The sequence below is a fragment of the Stegostoma tigrinum genome, chromosome 16 (assembly GCF_030684315.1).
Source record: "Stegostoma tigrinum isolate sSteTig4 chromosome 16, sSteTig4.hap1, whole genome shotgun sequence".
In the NCBI taxonomy this organism is placed as follows: domain Eukaryota; kingdom Metazoa; phylum Chordata; class Chondrichthyes; order Orectolobiformes; family Stegostomatidae; genus Stegostoma; species Stegostoma tigrinum.
In genome coordinates this window covers 22,798,747-22,822,404 of record NC_081369.1, presented here as the reverse complement: position 1 = coordinate 22,822,404, position 23,658 = coordinate 22,798,747, and the positions used below count along the sequence as shown (strand labels likewise).

The window sequence follows — 23,658 nt, the reverse complement described above, 5'->3', positions numbered from 1 at the left end:
GTTTCCTCCCACAGTCTAAAGGTATGCAAGTTTGGTGGATTGGCTGCATTGTCCATAGTGTCCAGGGATGTGCAGGCTAGTTGGATTAGAACTGGAAAATGCAGGGTCACAGCTGGGGGGTGGGTCTGGATGGGATGCTCTTCAGAGGGTCAGTGTAGACTCAATGGGCTAAATGGCCTTCTTCCACACTGTAGGCATGCTATGATTCTATGATTCATTGTTTCCCCTGCTCCTGCCCCACAGAACTCATTTCTTCCTATCTCAACTCCATTTTTTACTTTCCTTGTACATTCCCTTCCCACTTACATCCACGATTCATCTGATACATTATGTCAGTTTCAGAATTTTCACCTTGTAGCATCCATCTACCTCCTCTTTACAATGGACATGCACTCCCTTTAAATGTCCATCCCTGAGCAGGCTGGTCTTGGGGCTTTCCATTTCTTCCTGTAAAAAAGGTCTGAACTGTCCCTATCCACCACTATCCTCCTCTGTCTGGCTGGGCTGGTCCTCACCCTGAACAACTTCTCTTTTAACTTAGTTTCAGTCAAAGGGGTGGCCATAGGGTACTCACATTGTCCCCAGTTACTCCTGACTCTTTGTAGGGTATATGGAATATTTCTTTTTCCAGTCCTACTTGGGCCCCCACCCACAAATCTTCAGCGAGTACTTTAATGACATTTTTGGTGCTGCTTTCCTCTCCTGTCTGAAATTGGAAAAAGTTATCAATTTCTACTCTACTCTCAATTCCACCTTGTCCGTCCTTGATTTCTCCTTTCTCTTCCTTGATGTCTCTGTATCCATTTCTGGGGATAGGCTGGCTGCCAATATCTACTACAAACCCACCAACTTCCACAGTTAGCTCAACTATATATCCTCATTTCATGCTTCCTGTAAAGACCTGTTTCAATCTCCCAGTTTCTCCATCTTTGGTGCAACTGCTCTGATGATGCCAGCTTTGACAAGGGGTCTTTGAAATGTCCACCTTCTTTCTCAATCAAGGATTCCTCACCACTGAAGTTACCGGGCCCTCAGCTGGGTCCGACCAATTTCCTGCAGTTCAGCCCTCACCCCTTCTCTTCCCTCCCACACTAGTGATAGCGGACCTCCTGTCCTCACCCAGCACCCCACTAACATCTACATCCAAAAGATCAACTGCCATTTCCACCACCTCCAGTGGGATGCTACCACCAAACACATATTGCTTTTGCCTCCCTTGTCAGTCTTCCACGGGAGCCATTCCCTCTGGTACACACTGCTCCACTCCTTCTCCACTCCCAACAGCCCAATGGCACCTTCCCCTGCAATTGCAGAAGGTATAACAACTGCCCATTTAAATCCTCCCTCCTCACTAACCAAGGCCCCAAACTCACCTTTCAAGTGAAGCAGCGCTTTACTTGCACTTCACTCAATCTAGTTTACCACATCCACTGCTCACAATGTGGCCTCCTGCACAATGGGGAGATGAGACTGGGTGATGGCCCTGCAAAACACTTAATTCTTCTCTGCAAAAAATGACCTTGAGCTTCCTGTTGCCTGCCTCTTCCACACACCACCGTGTTCCTGGCCAACATCTCTGTCTCAGGCTTGTTCCAGTGCTCCAGTGCAAGTTGGAAGAACTACATCTCATTTTCTGCTTGAGGACCCTTCAGCCTCCAGGGCTCAAAATCAGTTTGATAATTTTAGGGCCTGAGCACCTTCTCCCCATCCTTACTCCAACCTCTACACCAGGCCCTGTCATCACATGGGCTGCTACCACAAACTACTGATTGTAGCTGCGAGTGGCCCCCATTAGCAGCCATTCATTCTCCCAGACTGACTTTCATCCATTTCTTTGTCTGCCCAATTGTCTCGCTCTCTGGGCTCCATCTCCACCTATTTTTTACTCCTCCCCACTCCTTCCACCTTTAGCATATATGCCAACATTTTCCTAGCTACAATCAGTTTTGAGGAAGGGTCTCTGGACTGAAAACATGACTTCTGTTTCCTCTCCACAGATGCTGCCAGACTCGGTGGGTTTCTGCATCAATTTCTGTTTTTTTTTCCTGAACTGGCCACACATTTGGACAGTACTGATGCAGCCCTATAGGCTCCTAATTGTTTTACCTTAACTGATTTTACTACACAATTGGAATACCACACCCTTCCAAATTCACTATTCCATGGCCCTGACCCCACCTTCTCTGTCTTGAATCATTCTTCCACTACCCCATATCTCCAACGCCACACCACAACAGACTCACTGTTTTCAGTCCCAAGTCCCTGTGCAAGAGTCCACTTCTCCTATTTCTCTCCCTTGTCTTATAAAATTAGATGAGGAATACCACTGATTATGTCCACCACTGCATGAAGGCGATAGGATGCATCCATTCTTGAAACAATCTATAGCAAGCTATAGAGAGAGCCTGAATAGGCTGGGGCTACTTTCCCTGGAGCATTGTAGGCTGACGGGCGACCTTGTAGAATCTTATATAATCGTAGTCAAGGTCTTTTCCCCAGGGTGAAACTAGAGGGCATAGGTTTAAGGTGAGAGGAGAAAGATTTCAAAGGGACTTAAGGGACAACTTTTTCATGCAGTGGCTAATGTGTGTATGGAGATAGCTGCCAGAGGAAGTGGTGGAGGCTGGTACAATTGCAACATTTAAAAGCCATCAGGATGGGTACATGAATAGGAACTGTTGAGAGGGATATGGGCCAAATGCAGGCAAACGGAACTAGATTAATTGAGGATATCTGGCCAGTGCAGATGAGTCGGACCGAAGGATCTATTTCCATGCTGTGCATCTCTATGGCTGTATAATCATATAGTGGGTGCCACAGGATCCTTGGTGATACTGACTTTATTTTTGAAGCTGTGCTTTTTAAAGGCCTGTTTCATATTAAAGAATATTCATGGCATGTAAGTGTATTAGAAATATGAACTTTCTGCAGACCAGCATTAAGGTTGACAGGCTGCGAACACACTTCTGATTTTATCTCTAAATTTCAAACCACCGTTGGGAAGTCAAAATCTTGCTTCATGCCTAACTAACCTAACCTACACACTATACTTTCTGCACTTGTAGGTTCTATGACATTTCTCCATTGGATCTTCACACACCACAGGGAGAGAGGCAGGACTTCAGTTTATGCCTCATCCAAAAGGCAGCACCTAATATAATGCAGCACCCCTCAGAACTGCATTGGAGTATCAGCCTTGATTTTTGTGCTCGAGTCTTAGAGTGAGGCTCTGAAGTAAGAATGCTTTCATTGAGCTGCAGCAGAGCCAGAAAACTTAAAAAAAATTTCCAATATAATGAGGATCCATAATCAGAGGACACCGATCTTAACAAAAAGATTGAGATAGGAGAGGAGGGAAGGGTGTTTTTTTATATGTTATAGTCTGGCATAGTTAATAGACAATCAGCCATAGTTCACATGGGCTGCCTGTAAAGGTGGTAATAACAAGATTCAATCATAACTTTCAAAGGGAATTGAATATACATGTGGAAAATGAAGTTTTGCAGAGCAATGGGGAAAGAACTGGGAAGTGGGACTAATTAGATAGCTCTTTCAAAGAACAGGCACGGGCACACTGAACTGGATGGATGCCTTCTGTGCTGTAAGTTTGTGATTTCAGACAATGTCTCTGAGGTTGAGGTATAAATTCATGGCAAGCTAAGAGGGGAAAAACCAAAACAAATGGTGGCTTAAAAAAGGCTGGTTGATGTTGTGTGGTGGTACCCATGCAATGGGCCCTGCAGTGTCACATTGTGATTCCAGTCTCATGGGGGTTTCAGCAAAATGGAAGATACTTCTTGGATGCGCAGATTAGCAACTCACTTGCTTCATTACCTAAACTGATGATAGCTGGTATGAATAGAGTCTTGGATATTACAACTCAGCTGAGCAAAGTTGTGAAATAAGTGTCCTTTGCTCTAAATACAGGATGTGTCAACTTGGATCAGCTGGGAGTGTTCATGTCTCTGAAATGCAAGTTGGCTGGTTGAAGTCCCCCTTCATAGACCTTAGGACAGTATTGTGGAGTGTACCTTGGCCGGTTTGCTGCTGAGCCTGTCTTTCCAACCGATACTACGTGCTGACATTGAATTTGATGGATGGAGGCATGGGGTGAGAGAAAGCATTTGTTACCTTTGCGATGCAGCTGTAAATCACACACTGGTTGACGTGACTGATGTCCCCTGCTGGTGCTTTGAAAGATCTCATAGTGCAGAACTTGAGTACAATGATGACTTTCAGTTCTACTGAGAGTGCTAGCTGGATGTTGTACTTGAACTATCCAGCCTCCTTCAGGAGCAGTGCACAAATCAGAGATTGTGTCCCTGATAAAGACCCGATTTCTTAAGCACTGCTCCATACGGAGGTCCAAGTGAAGGGCAGTTTGATAGCAATTGCAGAGGATTGTATAGTTTTGATTACTGAAGGTCCCTCTCACATGCTGGTAAACCTCCTGTGCAAAATTAATGTAATATGCAAATCCAGTGAATCCTGAGTAAATTTGCATCAATTTTTGCTTAACAATTACATGACAGGCGAAGAAGAAATCATATGTCAGTACACATTCTGGCAATGAATTGAACACACATGGGAGTTCATACTATTCTATTAACTCTAAATGGGAAGAATTGCTCAAGTTACAGTGTGAATGCATTCTTTTCAAGTGATTTATAATCTTGCTTCATAAAGCAATCCTTCCCTTAGTTTGAATGCATAACCAGCGCAGGCACCAGCTCTAATCAAATTAATGCCCACTTTTCACTGCTGTGTTCCATGTAATAGGAAATAGCAACAGGACAAGGCCATCTGGCCCATCAAGCCTACTCTGCAATTCGACTAGATCATGTTTGGTTTTCTAACTGACGCCATTTTTCTGCACTATCTGATATCTCTTGTAACTTTAATATCTGAAAATCTACCAATTTCTGTCAATGACTGAACCTCCACAGCTCTCTGGAGTGAATAGATTCCTTCTCATCTCAGTCCTAAATGGCTTAGCTCTTAGTTTGTGACTGTGTCCCCTGATTCCAGACTCCTGAGCAAGGGGAGATATTCTTCATTTATCAGCCCTGTCGAGCCCTGTAAGAGTTTAGTGTATTTCACTGTATCTTTTGGTATATTCTTTGATGTTCTGACCAATTTGACCCCCCATTCCACTCCAGCTCTGGAATCAATCCCACTGGGCCATATTTTTATAGTATGTTTCTTCTTATATTGTAAAAAAGATATGGACTTATAAATAATAAAAGTCTGCAGCCAAACCAAAAGATCACAGAACAGAAACTGAAAGAACTGTGGATGCTGTAAATCAGAAACAAAAACAGAAATTGCTGGAAAAGCTCAGCAGATTTTGCAGCATCTGTGAAGAGAAATCAGAGTTAACGTTTCGGGTCCAGTGACCCTTCCTCAGCTTGATCTGTTCTGAAGAAGGGTCACCAGGCCTGAAATGTTAATTCTGATTTCTCTGCACAGATGCTGCCAGGCCTGCCGAGCTTTTCCAGCAATTTCTGTTTTTGGTGTCGATCACAGAATAGAGTCAGGCAATTACCTATAGGAAGTAATAAAACTTAAAAAGGAAAAAAATAGTGTAACTTACCTGAAATGAAAACTGTGGCAAATGAACCTGGAAAAATAGCCAAACAGAACAGGCACAAGGGAGAGATAACGGGGGTAATTATTACCCTTTTACAATGGGTAGAGTGAGGAGGTAATTTTGTAAATATTGCTAAAAAGAGATATGAATTTGGAGCCGTTCAGCTTGCATTCAGTGGAGTGACATGAAAGAAATCAAACTTGGAGAGGGAATACCAATTTGTACAGTATGGGAAGAGGGTGCTGAGTGGCAGAAAGAGAAGAGGATGCTGACTCATAGCCTCAGCATCCTCACGTCAACACATACTGTATAAATTTGTGCTCTATGTCCAAACTGAAAAGCCAGGGCTGTTAAGAATGTATACAGTGTTTTAACTTTTATTGATAGAGGGATCGAGTTCCGGAACCAAGAGGTTATGGTGAAGCTGTACAAAACTCTGGTGCGGCCGCACTTGGAGTATTGCGTACAGTTCTGGTCACCACATTATAAGAAGGATGTGGAAGCTTTGGAAAGGGTGCAGAGGGGATTTACTAGGATGTTGCCTGGTATGGAGGGACGGTCTTACGAGGAAAGGCTGAGGGACTTGAGGCTGTTTTCATTAGAGAGAAGAAGGTTGAGAGGTGACTTAATTGAAACATATAAAATAATCAGAGGGTTAGATAGGGTGGATAGGGAGAGCCTTTTTCCTAGGATGGTGACGGCGAGCACGAGGGGGCATAGCTTTAAATTGAGGGGTGAAAGATATAGGACAGCTGTCAGAGGTAGTTTCTTTACTCAGAGAGTAGTAAGGGAATGGAACGCTTTGCCCGCAACGGTAGTAGATTCGCCAACTTTAGGTACATTTAAGTCGTCATTGGACAAGCATATGGATGTACATGGAATAGTGTAGGTTAGATGGGCATGTATGACAGGTCGGCACAACATCGAGGGCCGAACGGCCTGTACTGTGCTGTAATGTTGTATGCTCTATGTTCTATGTAAAAAGCTTCAAATTCATATTGCTTTTTAACAATAGTTAGGTTATATACTATTAAGCAAATATATATATATGAATGCGTGTACAGCTTTTGGGTAAATAACCTGCAGCTTTTAAACAAGGCTCCATTCCTCAGATTTCAAAGGTACTTTCTTTTTTTTAAATTAGTAAATGACATTCTCAGACCTTGAGGAAACCTCACTGCTGAGAAAATATGAGAGTTAGCAGAGTCATCATAAGTGCTTTTTCAGCACTGACTGTGGGTCCAGAGCCGAAGCAATGCTTTCTGCTACACCTACAGTAAAATCTCTGCCACCCTTCCATTCCAATGACTAGCTGACCAACTTTCCCCAACATAGTCTTCAAGCCTCTGATAATGTTTGCAATTTCTCTGATACTCACCACTTGTGATAATTTCTTATCTTCTTAAATCCTCTCTGGCATACCCTGAGACCCAGTAGAGGCAACTGATATTCTCTGATTTCTCAATTTAGTTTACTGCGCGGCTTGAAATGGAGTAAACAAAATTCTAATTAGGCTCTGCCAATAAATTCACATTGCCATTATTTATGTATTTCCCAGCAGTCGCTCTCACATCAGGGACAACATCTCCATTTCTGACATAGCCTGTTTCCAGGAGCATTCTAATTTTCAATGCTGAACATTTGAAGTTATAAGGTATCACTATCCAAAACTAACACCAAACATTTGGACAACATAATTCAAGTTTAAAACGGTTTCACATCAATTTCACATTGGTATAAAATTTGGTATGGTTAATGTTAAAATGAAATACCATAATATTAATGTTTTATCAATACATTACTGTAGATCATTTTTACATTTGACTTCTAATGAAAAAGAAAACTATTCTGTCAGTTAAAACAGTCCAGATAACACAGATTGTATTTGGTGCAGAACAATGTTTAGGCAGTGAAAAATGTTAAGTTTAATCTTGAATCTTCAGAAGTGAACAGAGAACACCTTTTTACCTTAAGGCAGTAACTTCCTTATGTTTGTAATCAAGACTCTCCAGGATTGACCTGATCTTGCAGGGTACAGAATATTTCCATAGTTAATTACAGATTCAAAAACTTGCTGACTTTCTGAATATAATGAATCATTTTATCCCCGTAATCTGATATGCATTGTGAATCTTATTCTCTTACTAAAAATTATTTTACATATACGATGACCCATGTGTTTTTGAAACGTATTTTCTTTTTGAATTTTTTTTAAGGCCATAGTGAGCTGGGGAGTATTCTGAAAGAGCAGGAACTGTTTCCATTATAAAATTGGAAAGGGTAGAGAGTTGAAGACTGGTAGCACAAGACACATTTCAGTGATGTAACCAGTGTAGGACTAAACCATTTGAAGTGGTCAAAGAAGGGACTCCCCCAGGATTTTGTGCCATCAGGGTTGTCACGACCTTTTGCTTCACCATTGGTGACCCTCTCTGGTCCCTCACATAGAAATTGACTGCTGCAAGAGCTGAAATTATGGAGTGGGAAGTGAACGACCATATATAACGGAGGCCAAGTTAAAAAAGATTTTGAAATGGCACGTGGTCACACATTTACGTGGGAAGTAATGCAAGCATTTCTTACAATGTGGATGTATCTTTCTTAGATTGATGATAAAAATTTAAATTCTCCTAAGTTGTTTGAAATATCCTTTGCCAGTAAATTTCTGTTTGAGTAATACTGATTTAAATTGACAGGCTATATAGTAAGAGTTTTAAGAAATGAATTCTTGGCTATCTGTTTTCTTTTCGTTAGGTTTGTGAGGATTACTTGCTTTCATGTTGTCTCTACAGGTATTGTAATACAAAACTTCACCTTCATGACACTCAAAATATGAGATAAATCCTCATTGGTAGCCCTAGTTGTGGTATTATAGTACCAGGAATAAATCATGCAAAATTCTTTCAAGTAGTATCATTAGCTACAAGGAGGAAATTTTTCCAAAAAAGGACTGTGAGTACAGTAAATTATACAAACAAGGCTCACAGTGCAGGAACCTGGGTTCAATTCCACCCTTGGGCAACTGTCTGTGTGGAGTTTGCACATTCTCCCTGTGTCTGCATGGGTTTCCTCCGGGTGCTCCGGTTTCCTCCCACAGTCCAACAGATGTGCAGGCTAGGTGGATTAGCCATGCAAAATTGCCTGTGATCTTCAGGGATTTGTAGATTAGGGGTGGGTCTGGGTGATGCGCTAAGGGTCACTGTGGGCTTGTTGGGCTCAAGGGCCTGTTTCCACACTGTAGGGATTCTATAAAAAAGGCAGAGTAATAGTGTATGGCTTTAAGACTGTTGTTAACCGAGAAAATAGACATAGCACAAAGTGAACAGATGACTTGGAAACTCATAAAATATTTAATGTTCAACAACTAATAGTTTCATTCTAGAACTGAAGCATCTTGTGAAATGCTGTTGAAGAGACCGTAATCATTCTCCTCTTATGCATGTACATCTCCAAGCAGAGGACAGTTTTCCTGTGATTTTCATTGACCTCAATTTTTCATGTGCTCCTTGAAACCATGCAAATTTTCTTTGTTAAGCATACTAAATGTAACTCATCACAAATATTATTAGTGTCATGGACATTATGTATTCTGTAAATGCACATTATCAGTATGTATTTGATGGAAAATTTGTGGGTTTCAAAATTCATTCATGGGATACAGGCATCACTAACTGGGACAACATTTATTTCCCATCCCTAATTGCCTTAGACAAGGTGGCTGTGTGCTTTCTTCTGGGACTGTTGCTGTGCATGAGATGTAGGGAGATAATTGGAATATATATTCCAACTATATCATTCAGCAGTAAGATGAGTTGAAAATAAAGATGCCAAAACAGAATTTGGTGGAAAAGCTCAGCAGGTCTGGCAGCATCAGTGAAAAAAAATTCAAAGTTAATGTTTCAGATCCAGTGACCCTTCCTCAGAACAGCATAAAAGTTACTTATTCTCACAAATGTCACAAACTCTGTCTCTTGCTTGAAGACTCAGACATACAAACAGGTTGTATACAGATAAAGATTAGTTTTTAAAGGTTACAATTACTTCAGTGTCTGATTTCTGGTGTGGCAGGCTTGTGGTTTCTTCTGTGATTTAAAGTTGAAATGGGGATATGTAAAGCAAAGAGTTCGCAACAGATTAGGATATTTCTTGTAGCTGAATATCTAGATATTGGTTCTCACACCCAAAATCAGAACAAGTTAAATATTTTGGCTTACTGACTTGCAGTTTACATTGAAGTTTGGTTCTCAAACTGGCTGATGACTGATGTTTCTGAAGAATCTGTTGGGTCCTGGAGTAATAAAGATAAAGTTCCTGAGCCCAGTTTCAGTCAAATGACTGCATGGTTAATAATCCAGTTTAAGTGTGAAGGCCATGGTGATTCAATGACCATTGAGTCTTGATCTTCCTTTTTGTCACAATAAGAAGCATGGAGATAGGCGTTTTGGAAACTCTGTGGTTTCCTTCTGTAGCATATGGGCCCTCGCTAAACAATGAGACAGACTGAGAGAGGTATAGAGCTGTACAGCATGGAAACAGCCCCTTTGGTCCAACTCGCCCAAGTCTACCAGATATCCTCAATTAATCTAGTCCAATTTGCCAGCATTTGACCCATAACCCTCTAAACCCTTCCTATTCGTATACCCATCTGGATGACTTTTAAATGTTTTAATTGCCACAGTCTCCACCACTTCCTCTGGCAGCTCATTCCACACACAGACAACCCTCTGCATGAAAAAGTTGCCTCTCAAGTCCCTTTTAAATCTTTCCCCTCTTGAGATGTGAGAGTTCCACCAATGTGTGAGACATACTCACTCATGTCCGTAGTTAATTGATATTTGCTGGAGACTTGATACTATGTATGGTCCAATTGCCAAAAATCACATAATTTGCGGCAGCTTTTTAACAGCTTGTTTGTGTCCAAAAAAAATTATCAGAATTTCAAATTATGTCCTGCATGTATTATCACATAAGAGTAACATGAGTTTAATTGAAATACTGCCAGAATCTTGTCACTGATAGCTTTGAAACAAATCCAATGTAAAGAATGAAAATAATTGTCTATTTATATGCTAGCCATTTTTGATTTCATATCCTGCAGATATTGAAAGATTATTACAGAGTTGCAGAATTTCCAAAACTTAGTTTAAAATTAGCATGAGCTCCTGAATTATATCTTAACTAGACACTAGCTACAACATTCTTATATTGGTCAGGAATGAAAAGTTTAATAACGCTCTATTCTCTCAGGCATTACGCAGCATGTGGTATTTCTCAACTCACTATAAAATAATCTATAATAGGTTCTATCAAGGCAGTATTAATAATACATGCAAACTGAACATTTAAAAGGAACTGCTCGGAAGATTGCTAATGGATTAAAATAAATTTGGTATTTTAATCAATTGATAGCATTGTTTCACTAATTTTTACAATGAATAAATGTTCTTTAAAACCTTGATTTCTTTATTGGTCATTAATATATTTCACACTTACAGCTTCAATTCTAAATCAGAAATAAAGGGCTGAATTTCCTTGAAGGCTGAGGCATAGCGGGATTATAAACGGTGCCACTAATTCTGTAGGACAATAACTGCGGAAGCAATCGAGTGTCTGAAGTTTGAGATCCCAGTCCTTGGATGGCACCCTGCAGAGTACTCCTGCAAGTATCTTGCTCATTATGGTGCACTGTTGTGCCCTCCATTATGTCGCCCTCCAGAGATGTGAGGACTTTGAGGACAGTTATACCCCAGAAGCAGATAGTTTTTCGGTCGAGAAGGAGGAGGAGATAAGAGAGGACAAGGTAGATTAGACGGAGGGAGCTGACACTGAACAGAGATACCTTTACTGCATGACGGCATGGCCTCCTCTTGCCTCCCTAATCTCAATACTCTGCATTAGCTCCAGGTTGGTATCAATGAAGCAGGGATGAGGCGTCTGGCTCATCTTTTACATCTTGCTTCCTTCCTCTATGAAACTCAGACGTGGGCTTGTTTGAAAGCTATTTGATATTGTGGGATTCCAGAAATTTTAACAAACTCGCTCAACCAAAACCTATCTTAAGGTTAAAATTATAGTAATTGAGCAAGTGGCTGAGTGATGCAATACTTTATCCTTTGCCAGCAACTGATGAAGCTGCTGCCTGAAATGGTAATTTGAGTATTTGCTATGACTAGCATTTCTGGGCACTTTACCAATTTGATGCTAGCTCATTGTCTGTTAGGAGGCGGTGACCAGGCTCAGGACCCAAGTCTAGGAGAAGATGGCATACTTAGCAATCTGGGCAAGGAAGAGACTTATGACTCATGATGATATTGTGTGTCTGTTGCAAAATTGGTGTTCTGTGAGGTCACCAACATTGTCATGGTTCATAAAATAGAAACGCTGAGGTGCTATCAGGTTAGAGTTTAATGCAGCCTTGATCTTTACAAGCACTTTTCCTGCTGCATTTATGGGTACTGAATGTGAAGGGAGAGTGACGTGACTAAAATGCATCATTGAACAAAATACAGTATCATGTTACTAGCTCCTTTCTGTCTGCAATCATGCATCCAGGGTTAAAATTAGACTTGCTCAGAAAACAGCTTAACCTACGGTATCCAAGAATCACACAATACAGAAAATCCTATTTGGAAAAACAAAATAGATCTACCTTGTCTGCTTTCTTGATAGTCCCAACACCTCTAATTAATAACATGTTTACCCTCAAGGTGCTTGTCTAACCCAACTTTGAAGAGATTTAAGCTGGAAAGTGTTGCAAACTTGTTTGGTTAGGTTCTTCAGAAAACTTCAGTGATTTCACCTGAGTGAGAGTCTGCATAGAGTGAACAGAGCATCCTCCTTTATGCAATATAGTCCTCTCCTTGCCCCACCCATGTGTTTTCTTCATAGAAATTCGAAAATTGACTTAATGGATTTGCCCATGGTTATTATATTTGCCACATCCCACAGTTTGCAATTCATTGTTGCATTAGACAGATCACTGAGACATTCTATTTCGCAGGGCTATTGGTGGTTTTCCAGTTGAGGTAACCATGGAGGGCTTTCCTTCTCAACCTTTTCACCCACCAAAGGTGTGGTGACCGACAAGTTAAACGACCACCACTTATCTCACTCTAATGAGAGAGCAGTCCTATGATCTGGTAAGACTGTATTGATTCTACTCTGATCTTTTATGTGATTTTGGACTTTTATGTCTGTAAGATCCAGTTTGAGATTACACAGTCTTGAGATAGGAGGCAGCATTCAGGCTGGCAGACTGGCTAACAAGGCAACAGCAATGGCACTGCTGGAGTAGGTTGGGTAGGAGCATGAAAGCTGACTGCCTGAGATGGGACAGCAGACATACTTCATGGAATCATTACAACTCCTCAGAGTGGCACATCAGCAACCCCTGGAAATTAACAAAGGGCAGGCAGATTATTGGACACCCAGGACACCGAGCGCTGTTAATTTCGTAGGCTTTCTGAATGTGAATATCAGGAGCACTTAGTCTTTTGCAGTTACAGACCATCTCCCCTCCTTTTCATCAATACCTGCAGCACAGCATCTGGAAACCGTGAAGTGCACTCTCTCCCATGTTGTATCATTCTTCAATGTTTCCTAGATCAAGGCCATTTCCCACATGACAAGCAACACTTTGCCTGCACTATCATTAAAAAGTGCAGCTGAATTGGCCATCCCAATCCACCTACTCTTCCATAGATGCTATCGAATTGATCTTCCCACTGAAAGTATTATGATCAAGATGAAAACAATTTAGCAAAGAAAACAGGTGAAATACGTAGAACACCAAAACACTAAATATCCATTGAAGGACTAAATGTCTTTAATTAAAAAGGATTTTTTAAACAAGTTTTACACATACACAAATGAAAGTTTGAATCTTTCAACTGAATTGAGGAAAATGTCATCCACTTTTTTCTGGCCAGCCGCTCTTAGCTGAGAAAAGAAGTTCAAACATGACCTCAGGCATAAAGCAGCTTGTGTGGCTCAGGTTGAAAAAGGTGTGCTAAATCTTTGAAAAGGCCATTGGCTGAATATATAACCATGAATGATATAAATGGCCAAATGCAAAGATTAAAGCTTTGTACCATGTCTTTGGCTGATGTATCCATGTCTATGACATATAGAAATTTGATGGCATGACCGGTGCCTAAAGCTTACACCTTTCTTCTTTTGCAATAAGGCATTCTTTTATCTTAAGTTCAAGGAAATATTTACATCAGATGTTCAGAACTGATGAGCCTTTGAGGATGAAAATTTAAAACTATTGATCAACAATTGACAACTGCAATAGAAATTTTATATCAGATGAGGTCAGCCCATATATAATTTACGACTGGAACAAATATGAGTGACAGGGGCACAGCAGGAGGCTTCAGTGTGGTATTGATTACTCTAAAAAACTGAGAAAAGCATCATGCTGTCAGCTGGGAGGATATAGTGACCGAGAGAGAGAGATAGGCTAAGTGTGTGAGAGAGGCAGAGAGAGAAAAAGGGAGAAAAAGAAATGAAACCATCATGAATAGTGTGCTATCAGACACTGGTAGCTTGGAAATGCAGTAGACAGTTAGGAATAGAGCACTGCTCTCTCATACTGGTCCCAATCAATAAAACCATGTCAAAACATAAAATGCATGCTTTTGCTCTTAAGTAAAAGGTTCCAAGATTTTTAAAAGCATTGATTTAAGTCGGGTCGATGGAAATCAAGGCATATTTTCCTGTGGAAAGAGCAGTAATAATCACACATTCCAGATAATAGCGCAATGGTAAGGACTGGGGACTAAGGGTGTAAATGCTAGGCATGTGTCTGTGTCTCTTCTCAGTAAAGGTCAGAGACTGTGAACAGATTTCAATATTATATTTCTATTTCATTATTTCAGGAAATAGAAAGTACAAGCACTTAGTCTCAGAAGAAACATATTTAACTAATTTGATGCTACTGAATTTCCACCTGATATAATTTATTTTATTTTATTTCTGAAAATTTTTAAACTATGTCCTTTACATGATCTTTATTTCAATTTATCTACATACAGATGAGCTTTCAATAAGAGACTTTAAAACAACTTTATTTGAATACAGAGATAATGGGAACTGCAGATGCTGGAGAATCCAAGATAATAAAATGTGAGGCTGGATGAACACAGCAGGTCAAGCAGCATCTCAGGAGCACAAAAGCTGACGTTTCGGGCCTAGACCCTTCATCAGAGAGGGGGATGGGGTGAGGGTTCTGGAATAAATAGGGAGAGAGGGGGAGGCAGACCGAAGATGGAGAGAAAAGAAGATAGGTGGAGAGAGTATAGGTGGGGAGGTAGGGAGGGGATAGGTCAGCCCAGGGAAGACGGACAGGTCAAGGAGGTGGGATGAGGTTAGTAGGTAGGAGATGGGGGTGCGGCTTGGGGTGGGAGGAAGGGATGGGTGAGAGGAAGAACAGGTTAGGGAGGCAGAGACAGATTGGACTGGTCTTGGGATGCAGTGGGTGGAGGGGAAGAGCTGGGCTGGTTTCGCATGCAGATGGCCTCAAGGCCCTCCACTTCTTCCTGTCCCGCAGGCCCGACCAGTCTCCCTCCACCGACACCCTCATCCGCCTAGCCGAACTCGTCCACACCCTCAACAACTTCTCTTTCGACTCCTCCCACTTTCTACAGACTAAGGGGGTGGCCATGGGCACCCGCATGGGCCCCAGCTATGCCTGCCTCTTTGTAGGTTACGTGGAACAGTCCCTCTTCCGCACCGACACAGGCCCCAAACCCCACCTCTTCCTCCAGTACATTGATGACTGTATCGGCGCCGCCTCTTGCTCCCCAGAGGAGCTCGATCAGTTCATCCACTTCAACAACACCTTCCACCCCAACCTTCAGATCACCTGGGCCATCTCCAGCACATCCCTCACCTTCCTGGATCTCTCAGTCTCCATCTCAGGCAACCAGCTTGTAACTGATGCCCATTTCAAGCCCACTGACTCCCACAGTTACCTAGAATACACCTCCTCCCACCCACCCTCCTGCAAAAATTCCATCCCCTATTCCCAATTCCTCCCACTCCGCCACATCTGCTCCCACGATAAGACATTCCACTCCCGCACATCCCAGATGTCAAAGTTCTTCAAGGACCGCAACTTTCCCCCCACAGTGATCAAGAACGCCCTTGACCGCGTCTCCCGCATTTCCCGCAACACATCCCTCACACCCCGCCCCTGCCACAACTGCCCAAAGAGGATCCCCCTCGTTCTCACACACCACCCCACCAACCTCCGGATACAACGCATCATCCTCCAACACTTCTGCCATCTACAATCCGACACCACCACCCAAGACATTTTTCCATCCCCACCCTTGTCTGCTTTCCGGAGAGACCACTCTCTCCGTGACTCACTTGTTCGCTCCACACTGCCCTCCAACCCCACCACACCCGGCACCTTCCCCTGCAACCACAGGAAATGCTACACTTGCCCCCACACCTCCTCCCTCACCCCTATCCCAGGCCCCAAGATGACATTCCACATTAAGCAGAGGTTCACCTGCACATCTGCCAATGTGGTATACTGCATCCACTGTACGCGGTGTGGCTTCCTCTACATTGGGGAAACCAAGCGGAGGCTTGGGGACCGCTTTGCAGAACACCTCCGCTCGGTTCGCAACAAACAACTGCACCTCCCAGTCGCAAACCATTTCCACTCCCCCTCCCATTCTTTAGATGACATGTCCATCATGGGCCTCCTGCAGTGCCACAATGATGCCACCCGAAGGTTGCAGGAACAGCAACTCATACTCCGCTTGGGAACCCTGCAGCCCAATGGTATCAATGTGGACTTCACCAGCTTCAAAATCTCCCCTCCCCCACCGCATTCCAAAACCAGCCCAGTTCGTCCCCTCCCCCCACTGCACCACACAACCAATCCAACCTATCTCTGCCTCCCTAACCTGTTCTTCCTCTCACCCATCCCTTCCTCCCACCCCAAGCCGCACCCCCATCTCCTACCTACTAACCTCATCCCACCTCCTTGACCTGTCCGTCTTCCCTGGACTGACCTATCCCCTCCCTACCTCCCCACCTATACTCTCTCCACCTATCTTCTTTTCTCTCCATCTTCGGTCCGCATCCCCCTCTCTCCTTATTTATTCCAGAACCCTCACCCCATCCCCCTCTCTGATGAAGGGTCTAGGCCCGAAACGTCAGCTTTTGTGCTCCTGAAATGCTGCTTGGCCTGCTGTGTTCATCCAGCCTCACATTTTATTATCTTTATTTGAATACAGCTCATTTGAAGCTGCCTGTGAAAATGGGAATTTAAAATGATTTTCTAATTGAGTGAACAAAGAAGGACTCATATTGGACAGTTGTAGCAACTTGCACTAGATATTTCAATGAAATTTGTTTTAGCCTTGAATTGCATTGTTTTTGAAAGTGAAGAAAGAAATACTCCCTAAATATGTTAGCCTCAGACATTCTAAATGCAGAACAATTGTCACTGGTATTAAGCATACAATGGTCACAAAAGGCAGATATTGAAAAACGTAGGGGACAAAAAATTATACTCAGCATTTAATGGAATCCTTTCAATACTATTGGGTGCATATTCTAATAGGATAACATTGGTTCCTAAGAAGCAACACTTGTACTATCTTGACATTTTCCATTAAAAGAATTATTCCAGCTGCAAAGTTAAAGAATATTCAGGGAATTACAATATGAAAAGCATGTTAGACCACTAAACTCTAATTGGGTAAATCAAATTGTGCACCATTATCTACCTGTAGCAGAAGTAGTCACTTGCATTAGCACTCAGCTTAGTTTGTAATGAAATTAGAGAATAACACTTTAATTGAATTACACATAAAAGGATCATGCTGACAAATGTGATAGTATCTTGCTGTAATGCACACCTCCTCCAACAGTCGTTAAATCCAATGAAATGGAAGTCTACAGGTCTTGACAGGGGTCTGATAAAATCTGTGAACAGTGTTTCATTTAGAAATGGCAAATCAATTTATTGCAGACCCATAACAATACAGCTCATTCTATTGTCCCTTAATGCTTTCTTTTAATATAGCAAAGCCAATTATATGTAAAGGACAAGGTCACATGATACCAATGTACTTTACGTCCTGGCCTAATGTTCGGTTGATGCCCAACGATGATTTCTATTTTTAACACAACTACATCACCTTGAATTATACACAGGAGGTGCCCCGAATGCACATAGTAACTTGATTTTCATAACTGAGGCATGATTGACATGTTACAAGCAAAAATCTCTTATATTCTGTTTGTATTGTTAATAGTCAGCTGATTAAATTAAACAAATTAGTTTGTTTCATCCAGTGGTAGAGGACAAATTATACAATAAGAATATGACCATGCATACTCCCACTGAATTGAACATTAACTTAAAAAGGACAACAAAAAATGAAAGACGAGCAAGCAGTGGATAGAAAACAGAAGTGTAAGAGGAAGGTATACCGATGCTGAGAAAGTGAAGTATGGAACATTACATGAGCATTTCTATCCTGAAATAGATAGACACCAGCATTTGTTATTTAGGACCAAGTGTGGATGAGGATCACCAGGCCTGACAACACCAAGAATTGAAAGTTTATTTAAGAAAGTTGATCATGAAAGCATGTATTTTAACTTAGCATTGTTAACTAAGACAGGCTTTTGAATTTTTTATAATGACTTCAGGGTTGTGTTTGATAACATCAGAGTTTTTAAAGTAGACATGATTTGTATTTCTTGAGAATATATTCCGTAAGCTAATTTTGGAAATTATTTTACAATTGCGAAATATTGTTGCTCAACAAAGGTCGCACTAAGGCAGTGATCAATAACAGTGCACTGGGGACAGTAAAGATGTGAGATGGCTGGAAGTCTGGGCCAATAATGGACAGCAGTGATATGAACAGAAAGAATACTTCTGTGCACCATAAATTAGGGCTGTAGTTAAAGGGCTTGTTTAAGTAAATGAGCTTACATTGACAACTTGGGACAGGAGGTGAATCATGAACATTTCTGATGTAGTTTAGTGATTGAGGTGAAAATGGTGCAAATGAGAACACTCAGTAACAATGGAAAAATAGTCATTTCTATGTGAGCTGGACCAGATATTTTATAATGTGCAGATTATGTTTTTGCCTTTTAAAAATTACACTACCAATGCGTTTATCACTCAAAGTCTTTATCATTGTGGAATTATAACTGCAATGGATATACAATTGCTAAATATATCCTGAAGATATTCGATGGTAGTCTTCTCCACTTAAATGCCTTTAGCAGTTGTACACTTAAGGCTAAAGCATTCACATTCATTAACATGTAGTCTTATTTGTGAACTATATATTCATAATAATTTTCTTCCAAATGTGTGGCGTTGCATTCTGGACCCCTTCTTTAAATGTTTAGAGTTCAACTACCTGTTAGAGTCTAGACATATAATTGTCAAACCCTTGTGTTTTCTAAGCAGTCCTAAGTTGTCATACGACAAATATGACCAAGAATTTTGCAAGTAAATGTGTTTGATTTTACTAACTCAGTCACTTTTATGCTCAAATTAACCCTTAGATTACTAGCAAGTGCTATCTTTCTAAGCTGGGAAATATTGTATTTCGTGCAATAAGCGTGGAATGGCCTTAGTGGCTGGTGAAATTGTAGGACCATTTTTGGTTCCTAAACACAATCTAGGGATTTGAGTGATGTGACGGCTCAATGGTTAGCATTGCTACCTCTCAGCCCTAGTGACCTGGGTTCAGTTCCACCCTTGGGTAACACTCTGTGTGTAGTATGTGAATTCTCTCTCCCACATTCCAAAGATGTGTTAGTTAGGTGGATTGGACATGCTTAAACTGCCCATAGTGTCCAGGGATGTATTAGCCATGGGAAAGGCAGGGAGTGGGTGGATGCCCACCGAGCTGTCTTTCATCGGTTATGTTCATGCCTGATATCACTGAAGAGGGAGAACATGGTGTCCATAATTACATTTGAGATTTTCCATGACAGGTGGGCTCTCCAGAGACTGCTCCAGGGCAACGTTCAAAATAACATTTTAGTGTCACTATTTAAGGTTCCTTTTAAAGTTCTGATTTTCCTTATATTGCCCTGTTAGCAGGTGGTCCATGGGATAATTACGTTATCTTTTTCCTTTGGTACTCAGGAGAGTTCAAAGGCTGGTTTTTAAGTCTCACCTGTTCTAGAGGTGTGCTCTGAGCAAGTTGATTGAAAAGATCTAAATGATAATAGTTTGACCTGGGGTGACTAGTCAAGGGAAAGACACTCCTCACTTGAGCTGTGATGGGTACTCTGAATAAACCGACGTGTAAGCCAAATCAGATCCTATCTTTTACTTTGATAAATAGATGTTTATTAGATAAACACCAGGTTCTAAATCAATTAGGGTTGATTTGTTGTTGAGGCTGGGAAGAGGTGACAGTAGGGGAAAATGATGCAGCCATTTTTTTGGAGATTGTGAATTTCTAATTAAAGGGATCATGACAGGTTTCAGAGAAGCACACTTACATTTCAATTCTTCAGACTATAGCACTCACATGAATGGAATGGGTTGACTTGGATCTCCCAGTCTTCTGTATAGACCCTGGAGTGAGGGGCTGCAGTGAGTTGACTTACCTGAAGGACTGGAGGAGGAAGATATGCCACACATCCACACAGGAGAAGGAGATGACAAATGTAGTAATGTTTCTAAAAGTGTTAATGTTGGAGACTACAATAAGCTTCACACAATCTGATCGCGTCAAACAGCCTTGGCTGGAGAAAAGAGGAGTTTAGTTTGAGATTCTGCTGGAGACAGAGGTGTCATCACTGCTTCCTGATTAGCTAGTTAGCCATAGCTAATATTATATAACTTGTAGTTTATAGCAGTAAGTGTATCTTGTTAGACAAAGTGCCTCTGCTCATTAAGATTCTGATTGTTATGTTGAATTTGCAGCAGAAGTGAGCAATCAGTCAAGGGCATTGTTCTTAAAAGCTACAAGGTGACAACTGTAGAAAAAAAATTGTTGTTGCAATTATTGATGCGTCTTTGTCAAGGTCCACTACAGTCTAAATACAATTTGACTTTGGAGAAACTAGTCTAGCTAATCCTTTCATTTTATAAGGCTATAATTCTCTAAAGGCACATGACAAACCAATACACCACAGGTAAACAGCAAACACTAAGAGTCAGTGTCAGCATTCATGGAACCAAAAAAGTTTCAAAGTTACAAGCATGACTCAGCCATGATAAAACAATTCTATATTTGTAAACTTATTGGTCATTCGTGAATGTTCCTTAGACAGCACTTTCCAAACCTATGACCATTGCTATCAAGCAGGACAGGGGCAGCAAACACATAAAAACACCACCATCTGCAAGATACCCCAAAACCACTCACCATCCTAACTTGGAAATATATCACCATTCCTTCAGTGTTATTGGGTCAAAATCCTGTAGTTCAACTAGTTCCACTGAAACACCTGATCCAAAAACAAACTATTGCTGGCCAACTAGTCAAGAGGCAGTCAGTAAAAGACTTCAACAGCCTTCCTAGAAAATTGGTGGACCCCAAAAACATTAAGAATCTTTTGAGGTTGCCAACATAAAAGAGATGTTCACACTACCAAACAAAAACCAAATAACCCCCAACAGGCCAAAAGAAGTTCAATCACATTCAACAAGAACCGAAAGTTGTCCAAGAATGTTTTATCATTCATTGCTATTGAGCAATGGCCAGATCAGTTGGCCAAGACCAGAAACTTTGAGCACTGAAAAAAATTAAAATAATCGATGATTTAGTTGCATAGACTGACGTCTAGGTTTCGCAGTTTCTCTTCAGGAAGATGTCTCGGAAAAGATACGCATGATACATATTTACACATCAGCAGGTGTACAGCCAAGGTTCAGTCAATGGTGTGTTGGCAAAAGACTTCAAGAGAATTTGATGATCTCATGCCTCTTTGTGAAATTTGCAACAATAAGTATTTGTTGTATCTGGACAAGACTCATTGTCTCTGAAGAAAATTTATATGTCAGAAACCAACAAAGTTTATGTGAATATGCAACTAGTGAACAACAGAATGGTGAGTACAAATCACTTAAAGTGATTGAGGAATCTATATCCAAAATTGTTCATACAGCAAAGCAATATGGTGAACATATTGATACATTGATGAGATGCCACAAGTTCAAGAATAACATTTCTACCCTTGGTTTTCCAAGAAAAAAATGATCAGTATCAGTGACAGAGATCAGTGACTAAGTAAACAGCAATCTTCCAGTAACACACTGAGGATATGAAAATGTATAGTTTACCAGGAAGAGTGTCAGCAGGCTGAAAATGAAGGTTCACTTGCACATGATGCAGATGAGTCGCATATGTCTCCATGGAAGCCAGATCGATGTCCATAGATTCAGGACACAAGTAATAAGAAAATATCTGGTTTGGAAATCCTTGATACCATCAAAGATAACGTTTTTGTTTCCATCTTTTATGATGGACTTTCATAACATTAAAGGTGTCCCCCTCTAAAAAGTTATTCTGTGAAGCAAATTCAGGAAATTAACTGTCCTGATAAGAGAGTGGACTAACTACCAGCTTTAGACAGAACAACATCTTCCACAAAGAATATGCAATAGATAAAAGATCTTCCAACAGAGAAATTATTCCTATATCAATCAAGGTCAAAATCAAAACAAAGGAGAACAGTCCTCGAGGGAAAATCTATCAGTCTTCCAGTCCTGAAGAGAATGGGTTCTAGAAAAGTTGTGAAACCCCTGACTGGAGATGATGTAATGGTAAACAAAAACATATTTTAACAATAAGGAGACAAAGCTAAGAGTTGGTGGTAGTAGATAATGTTCTATGTGGCAATGATTCAGAAAGGAGATTGTCACAGAGTCTCAAATGGAAAAGCATTGTGTGAGATCCCAATGGAAATCTATGGCCTGATTGCCTTATTCATTGTTACAAAGTTTGGCAGAGTAATTGTGAGATGGAAGGCAGGAAGCTAAAATGTGTGGTTCTTTTAACGGACTTGTGCTTTGTCTATACTTAGAATTTAAGAAAAAAATATACACCTGTGAGCAGCAGATGAAGTTACCAGTATAGAGAGCCTCAAACAGTGAAACAATTATATCAAAAAGCCTTACAGATGGCAGGCAAAACAGCTGTCTTGATTTAATGTTGTGACAATAAGTTTGAATTCAGCCAATTAGTTTAAACAAAGCACCTGGAAACAGATAGCCAATTGAATTTACATCTAGTGGTGTTGACAACCTGAAACCAATCATATTATAAGCATCTGAGTGTGTCATTACCAGTATATAAGATGAGGGCATTTGAAAAATCAGAGAGAGACAACTGCCATCTGTTAGAGTTAGTTCCAGGCAGCTTGCAGAGAAGAGATTATCTAATTAATTGAAGGCATTGTGGTACTTTAGCTCAAAATCCTCATTGAAGAAGTTAGAGATAAAACATTCCTGATAGCAGAATTAAGGAAAGAAATATTTTTGTGAAGAAACTGGAGATGACCCAGAAGATGGTCAGTGAACTTGGAGGAATTTATTGCTTCTTATTAATTGGGTTTATATTAGTGAGACTTTTCATTATTGAAATAGCATTCCAGTGGAATTTAGACCAGTTAAGGAGTAGTTAGTTGTCTAAGGGGAGTTGTCAGTTTTAGTAATTTTTGTTAACTTGTTCATTGTTAGGCTAACAAATAACTTCTTTCTTGTAAAGTGAAGATCAGGTATATTCTTTCTTTTAACTACTCTTTCCTAATAGATTACTAGGGGGAAGGTGAGCTTCTCTGGGTGTTTAGTTGCTAATTGTTAGAGGGGAAATCCTTACTTCTGTCATAAACAGATTGGAGTTTGTTTTAGTTTAACTACCAGAGTGGTTTGGCCATTCCCTGTTGTAATAGTCATTATATCTAATTAGGCAATATAACCTGGATTTATTGTTATCAATAATAAAATTAATCTTTTTAAGATAATTGCCTCTTCTAATTAAGACTCAATATCATTCATCCTGTACTACTGTCAACCATGTGGCTCTTAAACACTTGACCAACCAATTTAC

At 40.8% G+C, this 23,658-nt stretch overlaps 1 protein-coding gene across 1 annotated transcript in view; it reads left to right on the top strand.

Moving 5' to 3' along the window:
- irx5a (iroquois homeobox 5a) overlaps positions 1 to 23,658 on the top strand; it is a 312,578-nt gene that overhangs the window by 61,232 nt on the left and 227,688 nt on the right. Inside the window, exon 5 of the mRNA XM_048546230.2 lies at positions 3,928 to 4,110. Within this exon, the coding sequence (XP_048402187.1) occupies positions 3,928 to 3,989 (62 nt within the window). The 3' untranslated portion in view covers positions 3,990 to 4,110. The remainder of the gene's footprint in view (positions 1 to 3,927; positions 4,111 to 23,658) is intronic.